General features: G+C 43.4%; 1 protein-coding gene across 2 annotated transcripts; it reads right to left on the reverse strand.

Moving 5' to 3' along the window:
* Positions 1–429: 429 nt before the first annotated feature.
* Positions 430–24,473, reverse strand: LOC139416084 (segment polarity protein dishevelled homolog DVL-2-like). 2 transcript variants are annotated; one of them, XM_071164345.1, is made up of 15 exons: positions 24,372–24,473; positions 23,966–24,160; positions 10,518–10,587; positions 8,977–9,140; positions 6,604–6,713; positions 6,088–6,308; positions 5,785–5,854; positions 5,268–5,407; positions 5,071–5,147; positions 4,888–4,955; positions 4,579–4,713; positions 3,950–4,081; positions 3,647–3,823; positions 2,614–2,847; positions 430–2,310 (listed from the first exon to the last, which is right to left on the reverse strand). In XM_071164345.1, the coding sequence occupies exons 2-15, from the start codon at positions 24,124–24,126 to the stop codon at positions 1,766–1,768; spliced, it is 2,304 nt and encodes a 767-aa protein (XP_071020446.1). In that variant the 5' UTR covers positions 24,127–24,160; positions 24,372–24,473; the 3' UTR covers positions 430–1,765. The 2 variants fall into 2 exon arrangements, with proteins under 2 accessions (XP_071020446.1, XP_071020445.1); XM_071164344.1 differs by having other exon boundaries at positions 23,966–24,183; positions 24,372–24,430.
* Between the last annotated feature and the right edge of the window lie 118 nt (positions 24,474–24,591).

The following is a 24,591-nucleotide window of genomic DNA, read 5'->3' on the forward strand; positions in this document are numbered from 1 at the left end:
CGCGAGCACATGGTTCCTCCATAATATTTGGCATGCTCAGGCGAGTGAGCTCTGGTCTACTTATTGTTCCCTCCAGCTCACCCTATCCACCCCGCCCTGAAAAAAATTAACCAGTGAGACGTCTCGCCTTGAGCCACCCCCTCCGTAGAGCAGGGGCCAGAGATTGCTGCCCACAATTCAGGGCATTCCTGCATGTGGACCAATAGAAGTATAAAAGAGAGTTTCCGGCAGATGCAGGAACGCCCCGAATTCAGGTCGCAATTGCACGCCATTCTCCACCTGTCAACAACAGACTTCTGCAGCATGAGAAACATGGCAGTCAACAAAATAGAAGATATTCATGACATTTTGTAATCTACTGTGCTGGAAAGTATGTTAATAATTCTCTATAAAAATCCATTTCCATATACAAGAGAAAAAACAAATGTCTTTGGATTTCAGTCTATTACACATTTATTCTCAAATACAGAAACAAAAGTGACAATAATGAAATCAAACCAAAAAAATGACACCCCAATGTGACACTGCTATACTTGTGAAACTATTGACTTCATTTAGCACCTTTATGGTTCGGTTATACATCCTCATCTCGTGTGGACAGATATCTGCATTTTGTTCTGGGTTAAACGAGATTATCATCAATATATATATATATATATATATATATATATATATATATATATATTCACTCGTACAAAATGGACACTTACGTGCGTCAGTAACATACAAAATATGAGGAGGATCACAGTTATTTAAAGAGAGAAAACTCATGATTCAATCCCAAAAGTACCGTTTTGGTTTGCCCTCTTCTTCCTCCAAGTACCGTTTCCTATACCACATAGTCCAAGACAGTGTTACAATACATGGCACCCATTCTTGTCATTTGAGGTATCTATCCTCTGAATACTAGACAGAAGTTGGCCTGTATCTTAACATGAACTATTCTGTACGATTGCATTTAAAACTAATTGGCACACAAATTCATACAAAATGGGATACTTTACTTAACGTCCCACCATGTTCATAAATCAATGAAAACGTGATACATTTCACCTTCTCAAATGTCTTCTTCCCTATAGAAAATAAGAGCAAGTGGCGCCCTCTACTGTTCTAGTCCTCAGGACACTTGGCGACGACTCTTCATTTGGCCCGTTAATATGTTACTTCGGTCAATTCAATGAAAGACCACTACTGTTCCTTACACCCAGCCAATCAGTCAGTCAGTCCCAGGTAGGAAAAACAAACACGATGCTAAAAGGGAAATCAGTTAGAAAACACACAACAGCTTCACAGATGGTGTGAGAGGCAGAACTAAACCAATATACATGCTTGAAATCAAACAAGAGTTGCGGCTTATCTGATATGGAGTCCAGCAACATGTTTTGGAGTCATAAGATATGTGGAACGTTGTGGGGGGAGTTGCTGCGCCTAGATCTGACCTCTTGATTGCAGGTCTGTCCAGCTAAACGGTTTGGAGGGAAAACAACGAGACTTGAAAACATGCCAGTATATTTAAGAGGGAAGCCAGACGTTATGCATTTCACGTCTTTTACGTTGCTGTGCCAAAATTCCTGACTCACTGTTGAACCCAGTTTTTACCAGACTAGAAATGAACGACACCAATCTACTAGGGCCTAATCAGACCACAAGTTAATTACCACCAGACTAGAACAGTCTGTCATCCAGAGAGTGGAATACTCCTAGACCTCACACGAATGGTCACTCACCTCACAAGCACACACAAACACACACACACACAATCAGACTACATGACATCCACAAAGAACTCGCTGGGGTTGCCCATTGCTAGGTGGAAGGACTGGCGCGAGGCGGTCAGCTCAGGGGGCACAGAGCCAAGGTCACGGGTTGGGGGGGCCCCGGGTGGTCCTCCAGGGACAGCGGAGGGGCCCATGCCTGGGTGCATGGGGACCGAGGGATGGTGCTGGTGGAGGTGTCCCATGTTTGGGTGTCCCATGTGTGGGTGTTGGGGCACCATCATCACCATCATAGGGTTGTAGGGCATGGGCATCCCGGGGGGGTAGGGCGACATGTGGGGGGGCATGCGGTGATGATGCGAGCGCTGTGATGTGTGGCTATGTTCGCTGGGTGTGGCTGAGCCGTGGCCACGCCTCAGGCTGCTGCGGACAGAGTATTCCGATTCGCTGCCGCTGCCCGAGCCCTCCCCTTCCCCTCCAGAGGGGGACTTTTCTCCTCCTGCTCCCCCCCCCACCACCGTGCTGCCAGGACCTCCCTTAATTCCCCGCCGCCTCTCGCCACCCTCACTCTTTGTAGACCCACTGCTCCGACTCCCTGGGGGGACAGAAACAGGTCAGAACTGGTTAGAATGGGTCAGGAGAGTATAGAACATGTCGCTGCCAGCTCTCATACATGTCCCTGCCAGCTCTCAACGCAGTCGCAATTTGGAAATTAGCCACCAAATGTGACACCCTCCCCGACCCTCTTTCCCTACCTCCCCTCTCGCTCTCTCTCTTTACCTCCCCTCGCTCTGTCGATCCCTCCCTCCCCCCGACCCTCTTTCCCTACCTCCCCTCTCGCTCTGTCTCTCTTTACCTCCCCTCGCTCTGTCGATCCCTCCCTCCCCTTAGGGCTTACCTTCGCTGTGCTGGCTGGCCGTGCCCGTGCTGCCTGGGGCGAAGCTGTAACTGGACAGCTCGTGGTAGGGTGGGGGTTGACTGGAGTAGGGGTGGGGGTGGGGGTACTGGAAGGAGGGGAAGGAGTGTAGCAGGGGCCAGGGCGTGACCCCCGGGAGGGGCAGGGGGGCCAGGGTGTCTTGGTCAGAGGCCCCACTGGAGCCGTCGTTGTCGTTCAGGGACAGGTTGGCCATGTCTTTGGGGGTAAAGAGGGGGTGGGGAAGAGAGAGAAGAAGGAGGGAGGAAGAAGAGAGTAGAGAGGGAGGGGAGAAAAGGAGGTCAAGTTAAACTGGTCATACAACTCGTTTGGCCAAAGGGTTTGAATAAGCTCTAATTGTAGGTGCATCTACTGAGGAGATACTGTACACTCTTCACCGAATATTCTTGGACAGTGAAGCTAACATTTTTTATTTGGCTCTATACTCCAGCATTTTGGATTTGAAATCAAAATGTTTCATATGAAACCACCTTTTATTTTGAGGGGATTTTCATACACATCTTTTACCGTTTAGAAATGAAAGCATTTTATGTATCTAGTCCCCCCGTTTGAAGAAATCATAAGTGTTTGGACAAATTCACTTGTAGTGTATTAAAGTAGTCAAACAGTATTTGGTCCCATATTCTTAGCACGCAATGACTACATCAAGCTTGAGACTAAAAACATTGGATGCATTTGCAGTTTGTTTTGCCCTATAGTTACTGAATGGTGACTGGAGTCATTTTCCTTCGAAGTGAGTAGATAAATGGATTCTCGACTTGGGGGGGGGGGGGGGGGGGGGACTAGAAAAATAAAACCGCTTTCACTTCTAAAACTGGAATGAAAACACCCCCCAAATAAAAAGTGACATTCTGTACTCTCTCATAATGTTACATTTTAGCTGCACTGCCCAAATACATACGGATGGGAGTGTACAAACATCAACCTTTACACAAATACATTTTTCTAAATAAAATCGAAGGAATTAAAACTGTTCCTCCCCCCCATAAGTCCTCACAGTTCTCGCAGTCGCTGAAGTCTCCGAAGATGTAGTAACACTGCTCTGAGAAGGTGATCTTGTTGACAGTGTGGCGGATGAAGCCGGCCTTCAGCAGGTTGCTGGCGTACTTCCGGGCCTCGCGGCGGTCCTGGTAGCCCTCGATGTGGTGGTAAAGCCACTCCACCACGTCAGAACCTGGACACACACACAGGGATGAAAAAAAAAAGGAGAAAAACAGGAGATGTGTTCCATCAGTTCGACCCCCCCCATCCCCCATCCACAGCGTCACTATTGGCCCTCAGTGTTCACACTCTCTCTCACCCAGGAAGGCGTTGGGGATGGTGATTTTGAGCCACATCCTGTCTCTGACCTCCAGGCCAGACTCCGGGGACGCCATGGCCTTAGCCACCGACGCCATGTCAGAGTGGAGGGACAGGTTGAAGTCATCAAAACCTGGAGAGACAGAGAAGGGGTAAGAGAAAGAAAAGGAGGGAGAGAGAGAGAGACGAGGAGAGAGAAATAAAGACATGATTTTTTAAAAAGGGTGGGGGGGGGGGTTGTAGGGAGGGAAAGAGGTGGAGAGAGAAAGGGAGGGATGAAAACAGAGGGAGGTAGACAGCCATCATTGACCACATAAAACAATGAAGACCAGAAGAGCAAGACGGATGTGGCTGGTGCTTCCTGTGCCATGTCCGAGTTTAAAACGCCTGGCACACGAAAAAGGGATGGATATACCACAATAAAAAAAAAAAAGAGGGAGGAGGGCAGAGACGAGAACAACAGAGAAGACAAACAGATGAAGTAAGAGACAGCAGATGGGGGTCAAGGGGAGAGAGGGAAAGAGTGAATGGAGGAGTAGAACGGAGCATGAGAGCAGGCAAAGTTGAAAAGAGAGAATGCTAAAATAGAAAGACTGAAAGAGATAGAAAGGGAAAAAGAGGGGTACTGACGTTCTGTCTCAGTGACGGAGGAGGAAGAGGTGACGGTGCTGAGAGCGGAGCTGGCGGTGTAGGGGGGGTAGGCCCCCGTCAGGGCCACAGAGTGGTTCACCCACACTGCTGGGTCTATTGGCCGGATTGGCTCATCTACAGAGAGGGGGGGGGGGGGGGCAAAATATCTAATTTATTAATTTGAAACATAATTTATTTGACATTTCAGAGATTCATGTATTGATGGCTCCACCATATAAAGACCAAGTCGACTAATCTGTCTTCCATCGATCTCTATGGTAGAGACGAGACGTCCAGCTTACTACTCACTGCGAGGGAGTGTGAAGTAACCCTGAGGTGACGGGTCCCAGCACTTTGCCACTGTCAGGATGATGGGTCTGAGAGAGAGACAGGTCATCACCATCGTCATCACATGTCAACTGACCAGACATTTCACACTGAGAACAACTGGTTGGGAATGTCAATGAGAACGTATTTATGTCAGCCACTGACCCCGGTTTGTGTACGATCTCCCTCAGCACACGCACAGCGTCATCGTTGCTCATGTTCTCAAAGTTGATGTCGTTCACCTTGATGAGAAAGGCAGAGTCAGTAAACATTAATGGTTCAATCTTAAGTCAGGAACAAATGGCACCAGTAGTATCATGGCTATCAAGGGTCATCCTGTAGTCCCCCGGGCGGCCCCGCACCTGTAGCAGCATGTCCCCGGGTTCGATGCGTCCGTCTGCTGCCACCGCCCCTCCCTTCATGATGGAGCCGATGTAGATGCCCCCGTCGCCTCTCTCGTTGCTCTGCCCCACGATGCTGATACCCAGGAAGTTGTACTTCTCTACAGGAGGGCAAAGGCGACGAAGAGATTGGGAGATTGGGCTTTGTCCCAAAAGGCACCCTATTCCCTAAATGGTGCACTATTTTGGACCAGGCCCCATAGGGAGGTCAACAGGGCAGAAATGTGCGAGAGGGGTGGATTTCTATAGTCTGGTCGCTGCACCCGCGAGACCAGGCTGGTTTCACCAGGCTAGGATTTCTCAGCAATTTCAAGAAATAGTTTTTTTTACAAAACGGATAGGGCAGAGTACTGGTTAGGTAGATGTTAGGTTCGAGGTTTAAAATAACATGAAGAAGCATGACAGTCAAAGAGAAGGTCAGAGAAACTGATGGAAGAGGTAAAAACAACTGACAGAAGGGAACAGTGATGTTACTGACCCATGTTGAGTGTGACGGTGATGATGTTCAGAGACATGGTGGAGTCTGTCACACTGCTGAACGACGATGCCTGGGACAAGACATGGGGAAAAAGTAAAACTACAATACATTCCAACGCAGAATGGGCCATTTCTGACAAGCAATGTTTCAGGCAAAAAAAAAAAAAAAAAAGTATATAAGTATATACTATAAACACACACACACACACACACACACACATACATATACATATATATATATATATATATATACACACATAGAGAAATATACATAAACACATATGTATACACACATACACATTACCCTTTCTAGCCTCGGGGGGCGCTGTTTCCTGCGTCTGCGGTGGCGTTTGAGCAGCCTGGAAGCCGTGCTCTGCTCCGTGGAGCCGCTGAATCGGCTGATGGTGTCGTCCTCCTCAGAGTCACAGAAGCTGGTAGTGTCCAGCTCGCTGCTCATCACAGTTGTAGCACTCTCATAGCCCGCTAGGTGGCGTTCCATGCCACTCTGGCCGTTCATCCTTGGCCCTGAGGCACCGCAGAGAGATGACACAGAGTGAGGGGAGAGGACGAGAGAAAGAGAGGCTTTACTATGGCTCTCATGTTTAGTAATGTTGTTAATGTCAATTGTTTTTACAGCTAGAACAAGGGTTGTGTTCAGTAGGCCCAAAATGGGAGAAAACATTTTGAAAACGCGAAGCCTGACATTGGCCAATTAGAAACGCTCATTGTCATTGTCCATTTTTTCCTACGTGTGCCCTACTGAACACAACCCAGTGCAGTTTCATCATGTGACAGAGTGTGTGCTGTGCAGAGTGCTCACCACGCTGCTCCATGGCCTCCCTGTGTCTGGGTCGCTCTCTCCTAAAGGACACCACAGACTCTGTTTCCGACTGGTCATCCAGGTTCTCCACACTGTCTGCTGCATTGGGACTGGATAGGGAGAGGGTAGAAGTGGGGAAAACATAGAATTACTTTGTCCATTCTACTCATTCTAATTCTATGGGTGAGAGATGGTATTGTATGTCGGCTCTGTTACATAAATGACCTAATAAACCACAAATAGCAGCACACACAACCTCTAATCAAATAGGCTACAAGCCAGATCATATTAGGACCGGAGGACAGATAGCTAGCATACAATGGTGTAGGGTGTCCACCCACTCTGCCCAGGGTGGCTGAAAACGCACTTTGGTGAGTCACTTATGTTATAAAACAGATTTGACCAAGACAAATATGATTATTTATGTTCTGAATCGTTCAGTGGGGACTTTCTAACATATCATAACAATGATATCCAAAAAGTTGGATTTCGTAACCTAATACATCCGATAATACGCACCGAGCTCTGTTGACAGAAGCGCCGCTTTCTCACAGTGACGTTTGAGGACTTAACATTTTGTGGTGGTCGTCTGCAAAGTTGTTTCAGCAGGTCGCAAAAAGCTAAATTAACACGAGCTGAATTAAATGTAAAATGCTTTGTAAATAAAATGTTCAGTGCTCCGTTGACATTTCACTGACAAGATTTCTCACAAAAACAAGGGCACCTCATTAATTTGAAAAGAGTATACTGAAATATGAAAATACTACGTCATGTCTCAAAATCGATATCCAAAATCGACAATGTTTTATGTCCTCCGGATTCGAAAAGAAAACTGAGTTCAAAAGGTGAGACTGTCAGTTCTCGCACAGCATCCAGCCTAGCTGACACTCTGCCAGCAGCATACCACCCTGCATACCACTGCTGGCTTGCTTCTGAAGCTAAACAGGGGGTTGGTCCTGGTCAGTTCCTGGATGGGAGACCAGATGCTGCTGGAAGTGGTGTTGGAGGGCCAGTAGGAGGCACTCTTTGCTCTGGCCTAAAAAAATATTCCAATGCCCCAGGGCATTGCCCTGAGTAGGGTGCTGTCTTTCAGATGGCATGTTAAACCGGTGTCCTGACTCTCTGAGGTCATTAAAGATCCCATGGCACTTATCGTAGGGGTGTTAACCCCGGTGTCCTGGCTAAATTCCCAATCTGGTCCTCAAAACCATCAGGGTCACCTAATAATCCCCAGTTTACATTTGGCTCATTCATCCCCCTCCTCTCCCCTGTAACTAACTGTAAATATATCACTAGCCACTTTAAACAATGCTACCTTATATAATGTTACTTACCCTACATTATTCATCTCATATGCATACGTATATACTGTACTCTATACCATCAACTGTATCCTTATGTAATACATGTATCACTAGCCACTAACTATGCCACTTTGTTTACATACTCATCTCATATGTATATACTGTACTCGATACCATCTACTGTATCTTGCCTATGCTGCTCTGTACCATCACTCATTCATATATCCTTATGTACATATTCTTTATCCCCTTACACTGTGTACAAGACAGTAGTTTTGGAATTGTTAGTTAGATTACTTGTTAGATATTACTGCATTGTCGGAACTAGAAGCACAAGCATTTCGCTACACTCGCATTAACATCTGCTAACCATGTGTATGTGACAAATAAAATTTGATTTGATTTGAACTATTCCCCAGGTCGTTGCTGCAAATGAGAACGTGTTCTCAGTCAACTTACCTGGTAAAATAACGGACAAAATATGCTATTTTCCAGACTTTTTCTCTGGCCATTAAATTATTCACGTTAAAACTCCAATAGCTTTTGAACGGATTATGATCGACGTGAGTTTTGACCATTGGTTTCCTTAGAGGAGTATCTATACAATTAACATATTATTTTACCAATTGGTTAAAAGATGCATTTCTGATTGGACACCCTACAATGTGTATGACTAGGAAGCAATGGATCAAGCCTAGTAGTATATCACAACTGGGTTCAAACAGTATTTTAAATTTACATTTTCAATAACAGTGCTAGATGGGCGGGTTTGTACTTTTGGGGCCATTCCATTGGTCCCGTTGTGCCAGGCATACTGAATCTAGTGCAGCTAATGATTTTGAACACTATTTGAACCCAGGTTTGCTGTGTATTATGATATTCTAGACAGGTGCTTAAGAGTCAATGGGCGGCACAGGCTATGATCACGTTGAAATGGGCAGTTGAATTTAATAGTAGGTAACATGATGGCTGGAGTAGAATACGCTAGATACAGTGGAAGAGATGCAGCAGTGAGACTAGGATACTGTGATTCATGTGATTGCGGAAGAGGGTGTCTGTGTGTAAGTACTGGAATGATGGGGGTCTGGAGTCACCGATGCCCCCGGTCCTCTCAACAGGTGGGGGTGGGAGGGGAGGAGGAGGGGGTGAGGGCAGGGGCCGGACTTCTGCTGGGGGCGGAGGAAGGACTGGTGATACCAGCTCTGCTGCTGCTGGGGTGTCTGATGATACCAACTGAGGAGGAGAGGAGAATAGTAGAGAGATGGATAGAGGGACAAGGAGTTGAAAGTGGATGATAGTGAGGATGGGAAAAAAGGAGGATGAGGGCAAAAGAGGAGGAATTAAGTAAGAAGCAGAGGAGAGTATACAAGACAGGGGGAAATAGGTTGAAGAGGGGGAGAGGGAGAGAACAAATATGGGGTTAAAAGAACGGGATAGGGAGGGAGAAAAGAAATATGGGGGTAAGAGATGTGTTTGTCAAAGCAATTGACATCTTTACTCCATTCAGAGGAAAATCTCAGGTGCCAACAGACACTAACCTGACACTTAGCCTGTCTCCCTCCATTATATCCCCAGAGTGCTTAAGAGAACGAACAGACACACACACCACAGTCCTCCACGGATGGTTGCAAGGTAAAAGGAAATACCCATGCAATTTGGCCCCATCAATAGCACTGGTGTTCTATTACCTACTTTCTACAGACCTAGCATACACCTATACACACACACACGTACGTACGTACGTACGTACGTACATCTGCCTGGGGGGTTAATGCTAACAAACATGCCAACTACTTTAACAATCACCACAGATTCTGATTTCTATACATTTCTGTTGTATGAAAAGGAGGGACTTAGCATTGAACAAACTACATGCATTCAAATGTTCCGTCTTGAACTTAACCTTGAGAACCGGTTTGTGGTTTTGATTTAATATCCCTGCCCCAAGTGACCAAGTGACAGAACAAATTTGCCCCCCTTTCTTTAAAAACTTTCCTCCGTCTCCTCTAATTGCTGTTTGACTATAGAGCACTCGTGCCTCTGGGACCATCCTATCACGTGTCCATCCTTATGGTCTCCTCTATTTGGCCAACCCTTTCAATCCCTCTCCCTTCTTCCTTGTCCTCCTCCTCCTTATGCACTTAGCAGATGCATTCCTCCCCAACCCCCCATTATCCGGGACGAGTCCCAATGTTTTGTCTGGAGGACTCAAAGTAATAAACCTTGTTTAGGGACGGGTAATCATAAGCGGGGAAATTTGAGGATGTAAGAAATCCTTTGTTTCTTCAGTGTTACGATCACAGATAGTGGGTTCTTGTAACGGTTCTACTAGTAAAGCAAGGCCATTGCTACAGAGGTCGTTAAAGAAAAATCGGCCATGTTGGCACCAAGAGTTCCATGACAATAACATTCTAATTGGCATTCTTAGAGCTGCTAGGACCATTTCAGCCATATTGTTTCGACTTGGGAACGGGACTTTTACAACTCAGTCCTGGAAAAATAGTTTCAAGCGATTCAGGAATTCCCCCCCTCTGGCTCCCCTTCTCCTGCTGGTCTTTTACGGGTCCAAGATTATGGTGTACAGTCTACCTCTCCCAACTCTGTTCTTACCCATGACACCACACGGCCGTTAAAGCACGGGAGCTTAGCACTTTCATCCGAGATCTCTTCCTTCACCACCCTGAAGACAGACAGAGGAAACAGAACAGAGGAGTTCGATGCAGTTTTGATTAAGCCAAGAGTAACAAACACAGAGACAAATACACACTGTAAACTCATTTTTTAAATTTTACCTTTATTTAACTAGGCAAGTCAGTTAAGAACAAACTCATTTTCAAAGACGGCCTAGGAACAGTGGGTTAACTGCCTTGTTCAAGGGCAGAACGACAGATTTGTACCTTGTCAGCTCGGGGATTTGAACTTGCAACTTTTTGGTTACTAGTCCAACACTTTAACCACTAGGCTACGCTCCTCATACACAGGAGACAGATGCAAAGAGCAACATGAGGACACTGCTGTGTTATTGCTTGTTTTCCAATGACTCACCATCATTACCCAAACCACAATGGAGATAGATAAACACACACACACACCAAACTCCCTACAACTAAACAAACTCATGGACCAGCCATTGTTCCTCAAGACTTCTATAACATACCCTTCTTTCTCTCTGCATCCACCTCTTCACTCTGATTGGACAGGTAGCATCTGCTGTATAATTTCTATCCGTCTGTCCAACTACCATGTTATTACCGCAGTACTTAGGACCTGGGCTGGACACGAGTACTGTGTCGAGGAGACACTTAACCGACTGCCCAGACTAGGATCAGGTCCATCGTGAACTACTGGGCATCCCATCTATGAGAAGCTCGCTAAACAATTCTGAAAGTAGCCTACATGCAATTTCCACCTCAAACTGTCAAACAAATCTCAGAAGTATCAGACACAAGCAAGCTCCCAGCTAATCAACGCAACATATCATTATCTCACCCCTGGTTAGCCACTATTGGCTAAAAGAAAGCTCAAATCTAACATTATCTGCCAATTAATTTTCATCAATATTTCCCCAGCCTGTCAGTGTGGTGCACAGGTTTGTCTATCACTCAGTCTGTAGCCAGTTGATGCGATAGGCCTAGCCATCTTGTGGGTTGACAGAAATACTTTCCCCAAAGCCTTCTCAATTAAATGTTAACTAAAAAGCAGGCTTACCTGGCAGAAGTATATCATAAGTATATTATTTATATCTATTATTTGTTATTTGAAAACTTTGACATGAAATGAGCATTAGTCAGTACAGAACCATCGCTAGAAGGGCACATTCCTCACCTGCTAGATGTGCAATTAAAAAAAAGGGCCAGATGTGCAATTAAAGGGGAATTACACAACAAAAAAAACTACATTTGTTTGTTTTAATTTAAAGTGTCTTCAGATATGATTTAAGCATTGACATGGACTCAGAACATCAAATTTCCTTGTTTCTCTATGAACTATTGTAATTTTGCGAGTGTAAAGCAAAACAACTCTAAAAACAAGAAATTCAACACAATTAGGAGTTTATTAACCATTACTTTACCGAAAACTGCACTAAGGACCCAGGGAAGGAGTTGCAGGGGAGAGAAGAAAAGGTGCGCACTTGAAAGCTATAAATAGAAAAAACGGCTCTTAAAGGTTGGAGACCCCTGCAATAGCCTATGTAAATCTACTGTCCCCTATAGTAGAAAAATGTACCTATTCTACTGGTCAGCTTGTCGAGAAAGAAAAAGCCTATTCCAAAACAGACTCGGGGACAATCGACCCCAAATTCATACAACCAGTAGGCCTAGGCAACATAAAAACAAAAACTTTAAAAAGCAATGAGTCTCGTGCAACAGATCAGAACGTTTAGCTTAAAAATGTTGATAAACTATTACTTCTTCACATTATAAGCGCAGCAATGCGCACCAGGCAGTAGGCTACGCGCAAATGCTCGTTCCATAATGCAATTAGCGGTAAAACGTTATCAAAAGGCCACCACACATGCTAGCGGTTTCTTCTGAGAAATGAAAATAGACATTCGATATTTAGAAAGAGCGATCTAATAGGCTACTTTGAAGCAAGGTAAGACATGCCTCATAAGACGGTTTCAAACATTCAGGTTTCAAACAATTAAGTATGTTTTCAAAATGCATAATGCCTCCAACTCATTGCAAAGTGGTGCGATAAACTGATGAAGCCTGCCTTCTGTTGCTTTTGAGGTGCTGCAGCAGCAACAGGTCTTGCACTGTCTGACAGATTTTCCACTCAAAGGCTCTGTATGTTTGTTGTACGCGTGTGATGATACACTACCAGTCAAAAGTTTGGAAACACCTACTCATTCCAGGGTTTTTCTTTATTTGTAGTAGGAATGATTAAGAATATGGACATATAAATATATGGATGAGCATCTAATGCAGCACTCCATCACTCTCCTTGGTCAAATAGCCTTTACACAGCCTGGAGGTGTGTTTTGTGTCATTGTGTTGTTGAAAAACAAATGATAGTCCCACTGAGCGCAAACCAGATGGGATGGCGTATCACTGCAGAATGCTGTGGTAGCCATGCTGGTTAAGTGTGCCTTAAATTCTAAATAAAAGAGTGTCACCATCACACCACCTCCTCCATGCTTCACGGTGGGAACCACACATGGAGACCATCCGTTCACCTACTCGGTGTCTCACAAAGACACGGAGGTTGGAACCAAATATCTCAAATTTGGACTCATCAGACCAAAGGACAGATGTCCACCGGTCTAATGTCCATTTCTCGTGTTTCTTGGCCCAAGCAAATCTATTCTTCTTATTGGTTTCCTTTAGTAGTGTTTCTTTGAAGGAATTCGACCATGAAGGCCTGATTCACACAGTCTCCTCTGAACAGTTGATGTTGAGATGTATCTGTTACTTGAACTCTGTGAAGCACTTATTTGGCTGCAATTTCTGGAGGGTGGTAACTCGAATGAACTTATCCTCTGCAGCAGAGGTAACTCCAGATTTTCCTTTCCTGTGGCGTTCCTCATGAGAGCCAGTTTCATCATAGCGCTTGATGGTTTTTGCGACTGCACTACAAGAAACTTAAAGCAATGATGGACTGTCATTTCTCTTCGCTTATTTGAGCTGTTCTTGCCATAATATGGACTTTGCCCTATTTGGTAAAAGACCATCTTCTGTATACCACCCGTACCTGTCCCCCCTACCCTGTCACAACACAACTGATTGGCTCAAACGCATTAAGAAGGAAAGAAATTCCGCAAATTAACAAGGCACACCTGTTAATTGAAATGCATTCCAGGTGACTACCTCATGAAGCTGGTTGAGAGAATGCCAAGCATGTGCAAAGCTGTCAAGGCAAAGGGTGGCTACTTTGAAGAGTCTAAAATATAAAATACATTTTCACATCTTCTATTATTCTAAAATGTAGAAAATAATAAATCAAGCAAAACCCCCTTAAATGAGTAGGTATCCAAACTTTTGACTGGTACTGCACATAACGACTATACTGAACAACTCGCCAATTTAATTCCACATAATTATGCAAATTAACCTATAGACAGATTAGCATGGCCAGACAAATGTATTTGCATTAATGTATAAGCTAAAAAGCGTAATTTTGCGAATCTGATTTTTTTCTTCCTTTCCCGGACAATTAGCCTGCACCAATTTTCTTTGCTGGCTTTTTCATTTTCTATGGCCAAAAGCTGGCTATTACCAGCTAATGGAAACCCAGAGATAGGTTGTGTGTGCGCGTGTATGGATGTCGGTGCTTTGCAACATTGTGTGTGTAGTACGGTCTGCTAGGCTCACTTTGGGGTTTTGTAAGCAGCGATTGCGGGTTGGTTTTGTGGGTGAGTGGTAGCACAGGGCCAGATTGTTGTGGGTGAATGGTAGCACAGGGCCGGATTGTTGTGGGTGAGTGGTAGCACAGGGCCAGATTGTTGTGGGTGAGTGGTAGCACAGGGCCAGATTGTTGTGGGTGAGTGGTAGCACAGGGCCAGATTGTTGTGGGTGAGTGGTAGCACAGGGCCAGATTGTTGTGGGTGAGTGGTAGCACAGGGCCAGATTGTTGTGGGTGAGTGGTAGCACAGGGCCAGATTGTTGTGGGTGAGTGGTAGCACAGGGCCAGATTGTTGTGGGTGAGTGGTAGCACAGGGCCAGATTGTTGTGGGTGAGTGGTAGCACAGGGCCAGATTGTTGTGGGTGAGTGGTAGCACAGGGCCAGATTGTTGTGGGCACCGGGGAGGCATTGTCACCGGAAGGAGGCTGGCCTTGTGTGAGCAAACTTGGTTTAGTCCCTCACATACTCTCTCACTCTTTTAACTTCCTCTTGGTACCTCTTTCTCCCTCCTACCATCTTTTTCTTACCCTGCTCTCACTCTCTCTCACAGTCTATGAATAATTTTGGTTGCTCACTCTTCTTTCTCGCTCTGTGAGGACTAGGGTTGCACATGTTTTGCAATGGATATATTCACAATATCATATGGAGACAGAAACATAAAACCTTTTACCTTATTTAAAAAATATATACAGTGCCTTGCGAAAGTATTCGGCCCCCTTGAACTTTGCGACCTTTTTCCACATTGCAGGCTTCAAACATAAAGATATAAAACTGTATTTTTTTGTGAAGAATCAACAACAAGTGGGACACAATCATGAAGTGGAACGACATTTATTGGATATTTCAAACTTTTTTAACAAATCAAAAACTGAAAAATTGGGCGTGCAAAATTATTCAGCCCCCTTAAGTTAATACTTTGTAGCGCCACCTTTTGCTGCGATTACAGCTGTAAGTCGCTTGGGGTATGTCTCTCAGTTTTGCACATCGAGAGACTGACATTTTTTCCCATTCCTATATGCAAAGCAGCTCGAGCTCAGTGAGGTTGGATGGAGAGCATTTGTGAACAGCAGTTTTCAGTTCTTTCCACAGATTCTCGATTGGATTCAGGTCTGGACTTTGACTTGGCCATTCTAACACCTGGATATGTTTATTTTTGAACCATTCCATTGTAGATTTTGCTTTATGTTTTGGATCATTGTCTTGTTGGAAGACAAATCTCCGTCCCAGTCTCAGGTCTTTTGCAGACTACATCAGGTTTTCTTCCAGAATGGTCCTGTATTTGGCTCCATCCATCTTCCCATCAATTTTAACCATCTTCCCTGTCCCTGCTGAAGAAAAGCAGGCCCAAACCATGATGCTGCCACCACCATGTTTGACAGTGGGGATAGTGTGTTCAGGGTGATGAGCTGTGTTGCTTTTACGCCAAACATAACATCTTGCATTGTTGCCAAAAAGTTCCATTTTGGTTTCACCTGACCAGAGCACCTTCTTCCACATGTTTGGTGTGTCTCCCAGGTGGCTTGTGGCAAACTTTAAACGACACTTTTTATGGATATCTTTAAGAAATGGCTTTCTTCTTGCCACTCTTCCATAAAGGCCAGATTTGTGCAATATACGACTGATTGTTGTCCTATGGACAGAGTCTCCCACCTCAGCTGTAGATCTCTGCAGTTCATCCAGAGTGATCATGGGCCTCTTGGCTGCATCTCTGATCAGTCTTCTCCTTGTATGAGCTGAAAGTTTAGAGGGACGGCCAGGTCTTGGTAGATTTGCAGTGGTCTGATACTCCTTCCATTTCAATATTATCGCTTGCACAGTGCTCCTTGGGATGTTTAAAGCTTGGGAAATATTTTTGTATCCAAATCCGGCGGAGCTTTACCTAGCATAGACTTATAGATGACCTGGAGCCAGTGGGTCTGGCGACGAATATGAGGCGAGGGCCAGCCAACGAGAGCATACAGGTCGCAGTGGTGGGTAGAATATGGGGCTTTGGTGACAAAACGGATTGCACTGTGATAGACTGCATCCAATTTGCTGAGTAGAGTGTTGGAGGCTATTTTGTAAATGACATCGCCGAAGTCAAGGATCGGTAGGATAGTCAGCTTTACGAGGGTATGTTTGGCAGCATGAGTGAAGGAGGCTTTGTTGCGAAATAGGAAGCCGATTCTAGATTTAATTTTGTATTGGAGATTCTTAATGTGAGTCTGGAAGGAGAGTTTACAGTCTATCCAGACACCTAGGTATTTGTAGATGTCCACATATTCTAACTCAGAACCATCCAGAGTAGTGATGCTGGACAGGCGGGCAGGTGCTGGTAGCGATCGGTTGAAGAGCATGCATTTGGTTTTACATGTATTTAAGAGCAGTTGGAGGCCACAGAAGGAGAGTTGAATGGCATTGAAGCTCGTCTGGAGGTTAGTTAAGTGTCCAAAGAAGGACCAGAAGTTTACAGAATGGTATCGTCTGCGTAGAGGGGGATCAGAAAATCACCATCAGCAAGAGCGACATCATTGATGTATACAGAGAAAAGAGTCAGCCCGAGAATTGAACCCTGTGGCACCCCCATAGAGACTGCCAGAGGTCCGGACAACAGGCCAGAGGTCCAGACAACAGGACAATGATCCCCAATGATCCATCGCATCTTCCAAAAACGTATTTAACATACATCTGTAAAATGATAGCCTAGAAACTAAAGCTGTGGTTGTCTTCCTCTCATGCTTCCATGTTTTCTCCCTGGACCTCCTCATTGTCCACCTCTTGAGCATCAGACTCTGAGGCCTCATCTTCACTGTCACTATTCAACCTTGTTGAGGATGGCTCATTGTCAGGCTCAAAAAGCATTTTTCAACCCTTGTATTGGTCATCCTGTTCCGTGCTTTGGTGTGTGTGTTCCCAAACATTCTACCCAACAGAGTAATTGTCCGCATACCTCACCATTACAAACAAATTATCTCCCCTCAAGCTATTTCACCAACGCACAAAAAAAAGCCTCAAAACACAAACATCGCAAATATCCCCTCATAGCCATTACCCCTTGGCCGCACATCCCAAACAAATAAACTTTTTTCTCCCGTCTACTAATGTCTCACACATCACACCCAAAACCACCATCCACTTCCCCCACCCCTCCTGTCCATCTCTCGCGCCTCTCTTGATGTTGAATCTGCCGCAGCCAGACCCCCAGCAAATGGCCCCTCTCCAACCCTAGGTTCTCCTGGTCTGCTCCACTCCATGCTGCTGGCTCTGCCCCGACTGACACACAGCCTGTCTGACAGCTGGCTCGCACTCCCGGAAAAGAAAACGCAAAAGGAACAGGCAAAACACACACACTGATGCTTTAGTTACTTTGCTGAGGCCACAGGCTGAAGGAACAGGCCCTGAGAAAAGTAGCTCAGTTTTGATTGGGTAGCTGACTTCTGAGCAGATTTTTAATGTAGCCTACTTGTAACGAATTTTGAGGTTCATTTCCAAATGTTGCGGTAGAAGTATGGTCAGACAACTCAGTAGACGCTGGAGAACTTGATTGTTTTAGCGCCTGTTTTTATAATATAAGTTGGTGTTTTGTGGTGTTCTTTGTTTGTGTGAGTAAGTTTACATTTCATTGTAGCTTACAAAACGCAAGCGGTTTTACTGCAATTAATGTGTTTAACAGAAGCCCTAGGTCTCATCAGGCAAACTCCACCACAAACATGCATTCCATTCAACCTAGGGTAGGGCACAACTGACAAACAGCCACCAGAGAAAGATTGACAGTCACAGCTCTTCCAGTCTGGAGGATTTAAATGGGATAAAGTAAGAAGAGGAAAAAAGTATGTCTAAAGTAGAGGTCGACCGATTAATTAGGGCCGATTTCATAATCGGTGCCAATTATGGCCGATTGCATTGCAAACTACGAGGAGACTGCGTGGCAGGCTGACCACCTGTTATGCGAGTACAGCAAGGGACCAAGGTAAGTTGCTACATGCATAAAACTTATTTTTTTTAAACAATCAATCTTAACATAATCACTAGTTAACTACACATGGTTGATGATATTACTAGTTTAACTAGCTTGTCCTGCGTTGCATATAATCAATGCAGTGCCTGTTAATCTATCATCAAATAACAGCTTACTTTGCCAAACGGGTGATGATTTAACAAAAGTACATTCGCGAAAAAAAGCACAATCGTTGCACCAATGAACCTAACCATAAAGATCAATGCCTTTCTTAAAATCAATACACAGAAGTATATTTTTCTAAGCCTGCATCTTTCATTAAAAGAAACTCATGTTAGCAGGCAATATTAACTAGGGAAATTGTGTCACTTCTCTTGCGTTCATTGCACGCAGAGTCAGGGTATATGCCACAGTTTGGGCCACCTGGCCCGTTGCGAACTGTGTGAAGACCATTTATTCCTAACAAAGACCGTAATTAATTTGCCAGAATTGTACATAATTATGACATAACATTGAAGGTTGTACAATGTAACAGCAATATTTAGACTTAGGGTTGCGACCCATTCGATAAAATACGTAACGGTTCCATATTTTACTGAAAGAATAAACATTTTCAAAATGATAGTTTCCGGATTTGACAATATTAATGACCTAAGGCTCGTATTTCTTTTTTGCCTCTGACCGTTCCCTCTGTTGTCTTTGCCAAGGGATATTTGATAGGAACCATTTTTCAGTTCCTACCACTTCCACTGGATGTCACCAGTCTTTGGAATTTGGTTGAGGTTATTCAATTGTGCAACGAAGAAGAAGCACATCCTGGAACAAGGTTACACTATTGAGAGTTGCGCAAGACGTAAAAAGGAGCATGGTTTGTTTACTTGCTGTATTGAATACAGATTGCCCCGTCTACAATTTGATCGATTATTAACGTTTAACCTGTTAGAGCTCTAGGGGCGCTATTTCATTTTTGGATAAAAAACGTTCCCGTTTTAAGCGTGATATTTTGTCACGAAAAGATGCTCGACTATGCATATTTGGAAAGAAAACACTCTGAAGTTTCAGAATCTGCAAAGATTTTGTCTGTAAGTGCCCCAGAACTCATTCTACAGGCGAAACCAAGATGATGCATCACCCAGGAATTAGCAGAATTTCTGAAGCTCTGTTTTCCATTCTCTCCTTATATGGCTGTGATTGCGGAACGAATGAGCCTACACTTTCTGTGGTTCGCCCAAGGTCTTAGCAGCATTGTGACGTATTTGTAGGCATATCATTGGAAGATTGACCATAAGAGACTACATTTTCCAAGTGTCCGCCTGGTGTCCTGCGTCGAATTCGATGCGCAATTGCCAGCTGCTTCTACTTTACCATTTGATTCAGGGGAGAAAGCATGTGTCCAAGAACGATGTATCAATGAAGAGATATGTGAAAAACACCTTGATGATTGATTCTAAACAACGTTTGCCATGTTTTCAGTCGATATTATGGAGTTAATTTGGAAAAAAGTTCGCGTTTTGAGGACTGAATTTTCAGATTTTTTTTGGTAGCCAAATGTGATGTATAAAACGGAGCTATTTCTAATACACAAGGAATCTTTTTGGAAAAACTGAGCATCTGCTGTCTAACTGAGAGTATCCTCATTGAAAACATCAGAAGTTCTTCAAAGGTAAATGATTTTATTTGAAGGCTTTTATGTTTTTGTTAATGTTGCGTGCTGGATGCTAACGCTAATGCTAACGCGAAATGCTAACGCGAAATGCTAACGCTAGCTAGCTACTTTTACACAAATGATTGTTTTCCTATGGTTGAGAAGCATATTTTGAAAATCTGAGATGACAGTGTTGTTTACAAAAGGCTAAGCTTGAGAGATGGCATATTTATTTCATTTCATTTGCGATTTTCATAAATAGTTAACGTTGTGTTATGCTAATGAGCTTGCTGATAGATTTACACAATCCTGGATACAGGGGTTTTTTCATAGCTAAACGTGACGCAGAAAACGGAGCGATTTGTCCTAAACAAATAATCTTTCAGGAAAAACTGAACATTTGCTATCTGAGAGTCTCCTCATTGAAAACATCTGAAGTTCTTCAAAGGTAAATGATTTTATTTGAATGCTTTTCTGTTTTTTTGTGTAAATGTTGCCAGCTGAATGCTAATGCTAAATGCTACGTTAGCCATCAATACTGTTACACAAATGCTTGTTTTGCAATGGTTGAGAAGCATATTTTGAAAATCTGAGATGACAGTGTTGTTAACAAAAGGCTAAGCTTGAGAGCTAGCATATTTATTTCATTTCATTTGCGATTTTCATGAATAGTTAACGTTGCGTTATGGTAATGAGCTTGAGTCTGTATTCACGATCCCGGATCCGGGATGGGGAGATCAGAAAGGTTAAAAATACCTAAAGTTGTATTCCAAAAGTAGTTTGAAATATTTTGGCTAAGTTTATAGGCAACTTTTGAAATGTTTTGTAGTGACGTGTTTTTGTAAGCTGTTTTTTTCTGGATCAATCGCACTTTATAAAAGGACATTTTGAGTATATATGAACAGAATTAATCGAAAAAAAAGGACCAATTGTGATGTTTATGGGACATATTGGAGAGCCAACAAAAGAAGCTCGTCAAAGGTAATGCATGTTTTATATTTTATTTCAGCGTTTTGTGTAGCGCCTGCAAGTTTGAAATATGCTACCCTCTTTATTGACATTGTGCCATCATCAGATAATAGCTTCTTAATGCTTTCGCCGAAAAGCTTTTTAAAATCTGACATGTTGGCTGGATTCACAACGAGTTTAGCTTTAATTGAGTATCTTACATGTGTGATTTAATGAATGTTTGATTTTATATCATTATTTGAATTTACCGCGCTGAATTTTCCCTGGTTTTGTTTCAAAGTGGGACGCAAGCTTCCCCTATACCATAAGTTAAGTTCCTTGCTCAGAACATATGAAAGCTGGTAGTTCAATATTCCCAGTTCTTCAATATTCCCAGTTCAGAAGTTTTAGGTTGTAGTTATTATAGGACTATCTGTATTTCATGTACGTTTGACTATTGGATGTTCTAATAGGTACTTTAGTATTGACAGCCTAATCTCAGGAGTTGATAGGCTTGAAGTCATAAACAGCACTGTGCTTCAACCATTGCCTAGAGCTGCTGGAAAACGCAGTAAAGTTTGAATGAATGCTTACGAGCCTGCTGCTGCCTACCACCGCTCAGTCAGACTGCTAGACTTAATTATAATAAACACACAGAAATACGAGCCTTAGGTCATTAATATGGTCAAATCCGGATACTATCATTTTGAAAACAAAACGTTAATTATTATTTCAGTGAAATACAGAACCATTCCGTATTTTATCGAATGGGTGGCAACCCCAAGTCTAAATATTGCTGTTACATTGCACAACCTTCAATGTTATGTCATGATTATGTACAATTCTGGCAAATTAGTTAGCAATGAGTCAGGCGGCCAAAACTGCTGCATATACCCTGACTCTGTGTGCAATGAACGCAAGAGACGTGGCACAATTGCCCTAGTTAATATTGCCTGCTAACCTGAATCTCTTTAAACTAAAAATGCAGGTTTAAAAATATATAATTCTGTGTATTGATTATAAGAAAGGCATTGATGTTTATGGTTAGGTACATTCGTGCAACGATTGTGCTTTTGTTAAATCATCACGCGTTTGGTGAAGTAGGCTGTGATTCGATGATAAATTAACAGGCACCGCATTGATTATATGCAACGCAGGACAAGCTAGTTAACCTAGTAATATCAACAACCATGTGTAGTTAACTAATGATTATGTGAAGATCGATAGTTTTTTTATAAGATAAGTTTAATGCTAGCTAGCCACTTACCTTGGCTCCTTGCTGCACAAGCGAAACAGGTGGTCAGCCTGCCACGCAGTTTCCTCATGGAATGCAATGTAATTGGCCATAATCGGCATCCAAAAATGCAGATTACCGATTATTATGAAAACTTGAAATCGGACCTAATTAATCAGCCATTCCGATTAATCAGTCGATCTCTACTCCAGAGATGTTTGATAGGGTTCAAGTCCAGGCTCTGGCTGGGCCACTCAAGGACATTCAGAGACTTGTCCCGAAGCCACTACTGCATTGTCTTGGCTGTGTGCGCTAAGGATCCTGTTGGAAGATGAACCTTTGCCCTGGTCCTGAGCGCAGTGGAAAAGCGTTTTAATCAAGGATCTCTGTACTTTTCTTCGTTCATCTCTCCCTCAATCCTGACTAATCTCCCAGTCCTTGCCGCTGACAAACATCTCCACAACATGATGCTTCCAGCACAATGCTTCATCGTAGGGATGGTGCCAGGTTTCCTCCAGACGTGACGCTTGGCATTCAGGCACAAAAGTTCATCTTGGTTTCATCAGACCAGAGAATCTTTTTGTCAAACTCCAAGTCGTTCTGCCCCTGAACAAGGCAGTTAACATACTGTTCCTAGGCCGTCATTGAAAATAAGAATGTGTTCTTAACTGACTTGCCTAGTTAAATAAAAGGTAAAAAAAAAATACAAAAAATGACATGTAAAACAAATCGGCCACAATCGGTGTCCAAAAATGCAGATTACCGATTGTTATGAAAACTTGAAATCGGACCTAATTAATCAGCCATTCCGATTAATCGGTCGACCTCTAATTTATATCCTATTTCACTGTGGAAAAAGGGGCTGCAATACATGGCGATATGATTTTCAGTTTGCTTCCATTTGGCTGGTTTCACATTCATCTCCTGTTATCATAAGGAAAAAGCATTTAAATCATGTAAAACAATTGCTATGTGCATTTACAATACACATTTAACTAGCTCTTATCAATAGCTCTGACCAATTTATAAATTACAGCACATGGAGAATGCTGTTATTTTTTTATCTGAAAAAAGTAGACGCTTTTTCCACTTGGAACTGACAGGTTTGCTGATCTTATGGTTTCCTCAAGCGTAAAATTGGTGGAAGTATAAGGAAATTAAGTCAAGGTCAGAATATGTCATCTGTAAACACACCTTTATTCGAGCTCTACCTCAAACAAAGTAGGTGAATAGCATGTTATTTTCATACTTAAGTTCAAAGTCACAATACATGGAGAGAAAAGCGCATTCAAATGGAATTAAGTTCCATTTACAGTCGCTTAACTCGGGTTGGAATAGGGGCCCAAGAGCAGAGCAGGCAAGGGCTTAGGGGTGGAATATGCATTGCCGTGTGTAATGTAGCCTAGTTTTATTTACACCATCCCAGCAGCTATTTTAGAAATATAACTTTGCTCTGTGTTTCTGAGCATGCACTTTGTAGCCTATAGCACACATCGATATATAGTCTAGTAAGCAACTCAAACACTGAGAAATATTGCCATTACAAATTACATGACCCTCCCCTGGACTAGAATAATAATAAATAAAAAAATACTAAACCCTCCCCTTGACTGAAAAAGCATGACCCTCCTCCATTTTCCTCCAGGTACCAATTATGTAAATTTCTATCAATCTCTAAGTGTGAAGGCGCTCTTAGCTATGAGAAAGGGAAGGGTGTGATGTATAGCGAGAGAGGCCTAATTGAATGGTTCCCATTCTGCGCGCAGTCAGTCAACCCCCACATCCCCTCCCTATTCGATAGGCGAAAGTCACTCACAAACGTTCGTAACATTGGATCCCATTGCTCTTATAGAACTCATGCTGGGTTGGTTGGTTTTCTCCTTTATCATAATTTGCCTGAAACCCACAACTCGCACAATCATTAATCACCAACGTTAGCGCTCACTCACCCAAAGTCCTGGTCCATAGACTTGAAGAAGAATTTGTAGTTGGGCTTGTTCAAGACCTGTTTAAAATCCAACAAAGTGATATTTTCGGCAGGAATCGGAATCTTCACCAAATACGGCGTCTCCTCCTCGTCGATGTGGTATATTATTTTGGTTTCCGCCATTTCTCCAAACTCTTTTTCAGCTGTCCCACAAAAACTATGGAAGAGAAAGCTAACAGGCTAACGGGAAAAGGGGGTGAGGTGAAATGCTCTTACAACGCTAGCCAGTATATTTGCACTGGCCAGAACTAACAAAAAAGTAAAAAATTATACTTATATCACGTGCATATCCTCTTAGTTTCTATCTCCCAAAGATACAAAATATCATTCTCCTACGGCCAAAGATTTAAAAACCAAGCATACCCTACCTTCACACTGTCGGCCACCCACAACTTTTCCCCCAACAAAAACATACGGAGGGAAGGGGGACTCTAAAAACGTTTGTCTCGACTGTTGCAAGCCAACGCGGCGTATGACGTCGTTTATGCTCCCTTTACGTTTTTGCTCAACGTGCCCTCGTCCCCCTGTAGAAATATTCCGGAGATTTTATTCCACAATACATTTTCCACATTAGTCATAATTCATATT

Source organism: Oncorhynchus clarkii, chromosome 9 (assembly GCF_045791955.1).
Source record: "Oncorhynchus clarkii lewisi isolate Uvic-CL-2024 chromosome 9, UVic_Ocla_1.0, whole genome shotgun sequence".
Lineage (NCBI taxonomy): Eukaryota > Metazoa > Chordata > Actinopteri > Salmoniformes > Salmonidae > Oncorhynchus > Oncorhynchus clarkii.

What these genes read in the sequence shown, in the direction of transcription:
- LOC139416084 (XM_071164344.1), bottom strand. Translation starts at nt 24,416, where the DNA reads ATGTTTTTGTTGGGGGAAAAGTTGTGGGTGGCCGACAGTGTGAAG. An exon ending in GGAGGCCATGGAGCAGCGTG is followed by an intron (nt 6,309 to 6,603) that starts GTGAGCACTCTG and finishes GCGGTGCCTCAG; the next exon opens with GGCCAAGGATGAACGGCCAG. An exon ending in GCCCCCCGAGGCTAGAAAGG is followed by an intron (nt 5,855 to 6,087) that starts GTAATGTGTATG and finishes GTCTTGTCCCAG; the next exon opens with GCATCGTCGTTCAGCAGTGT.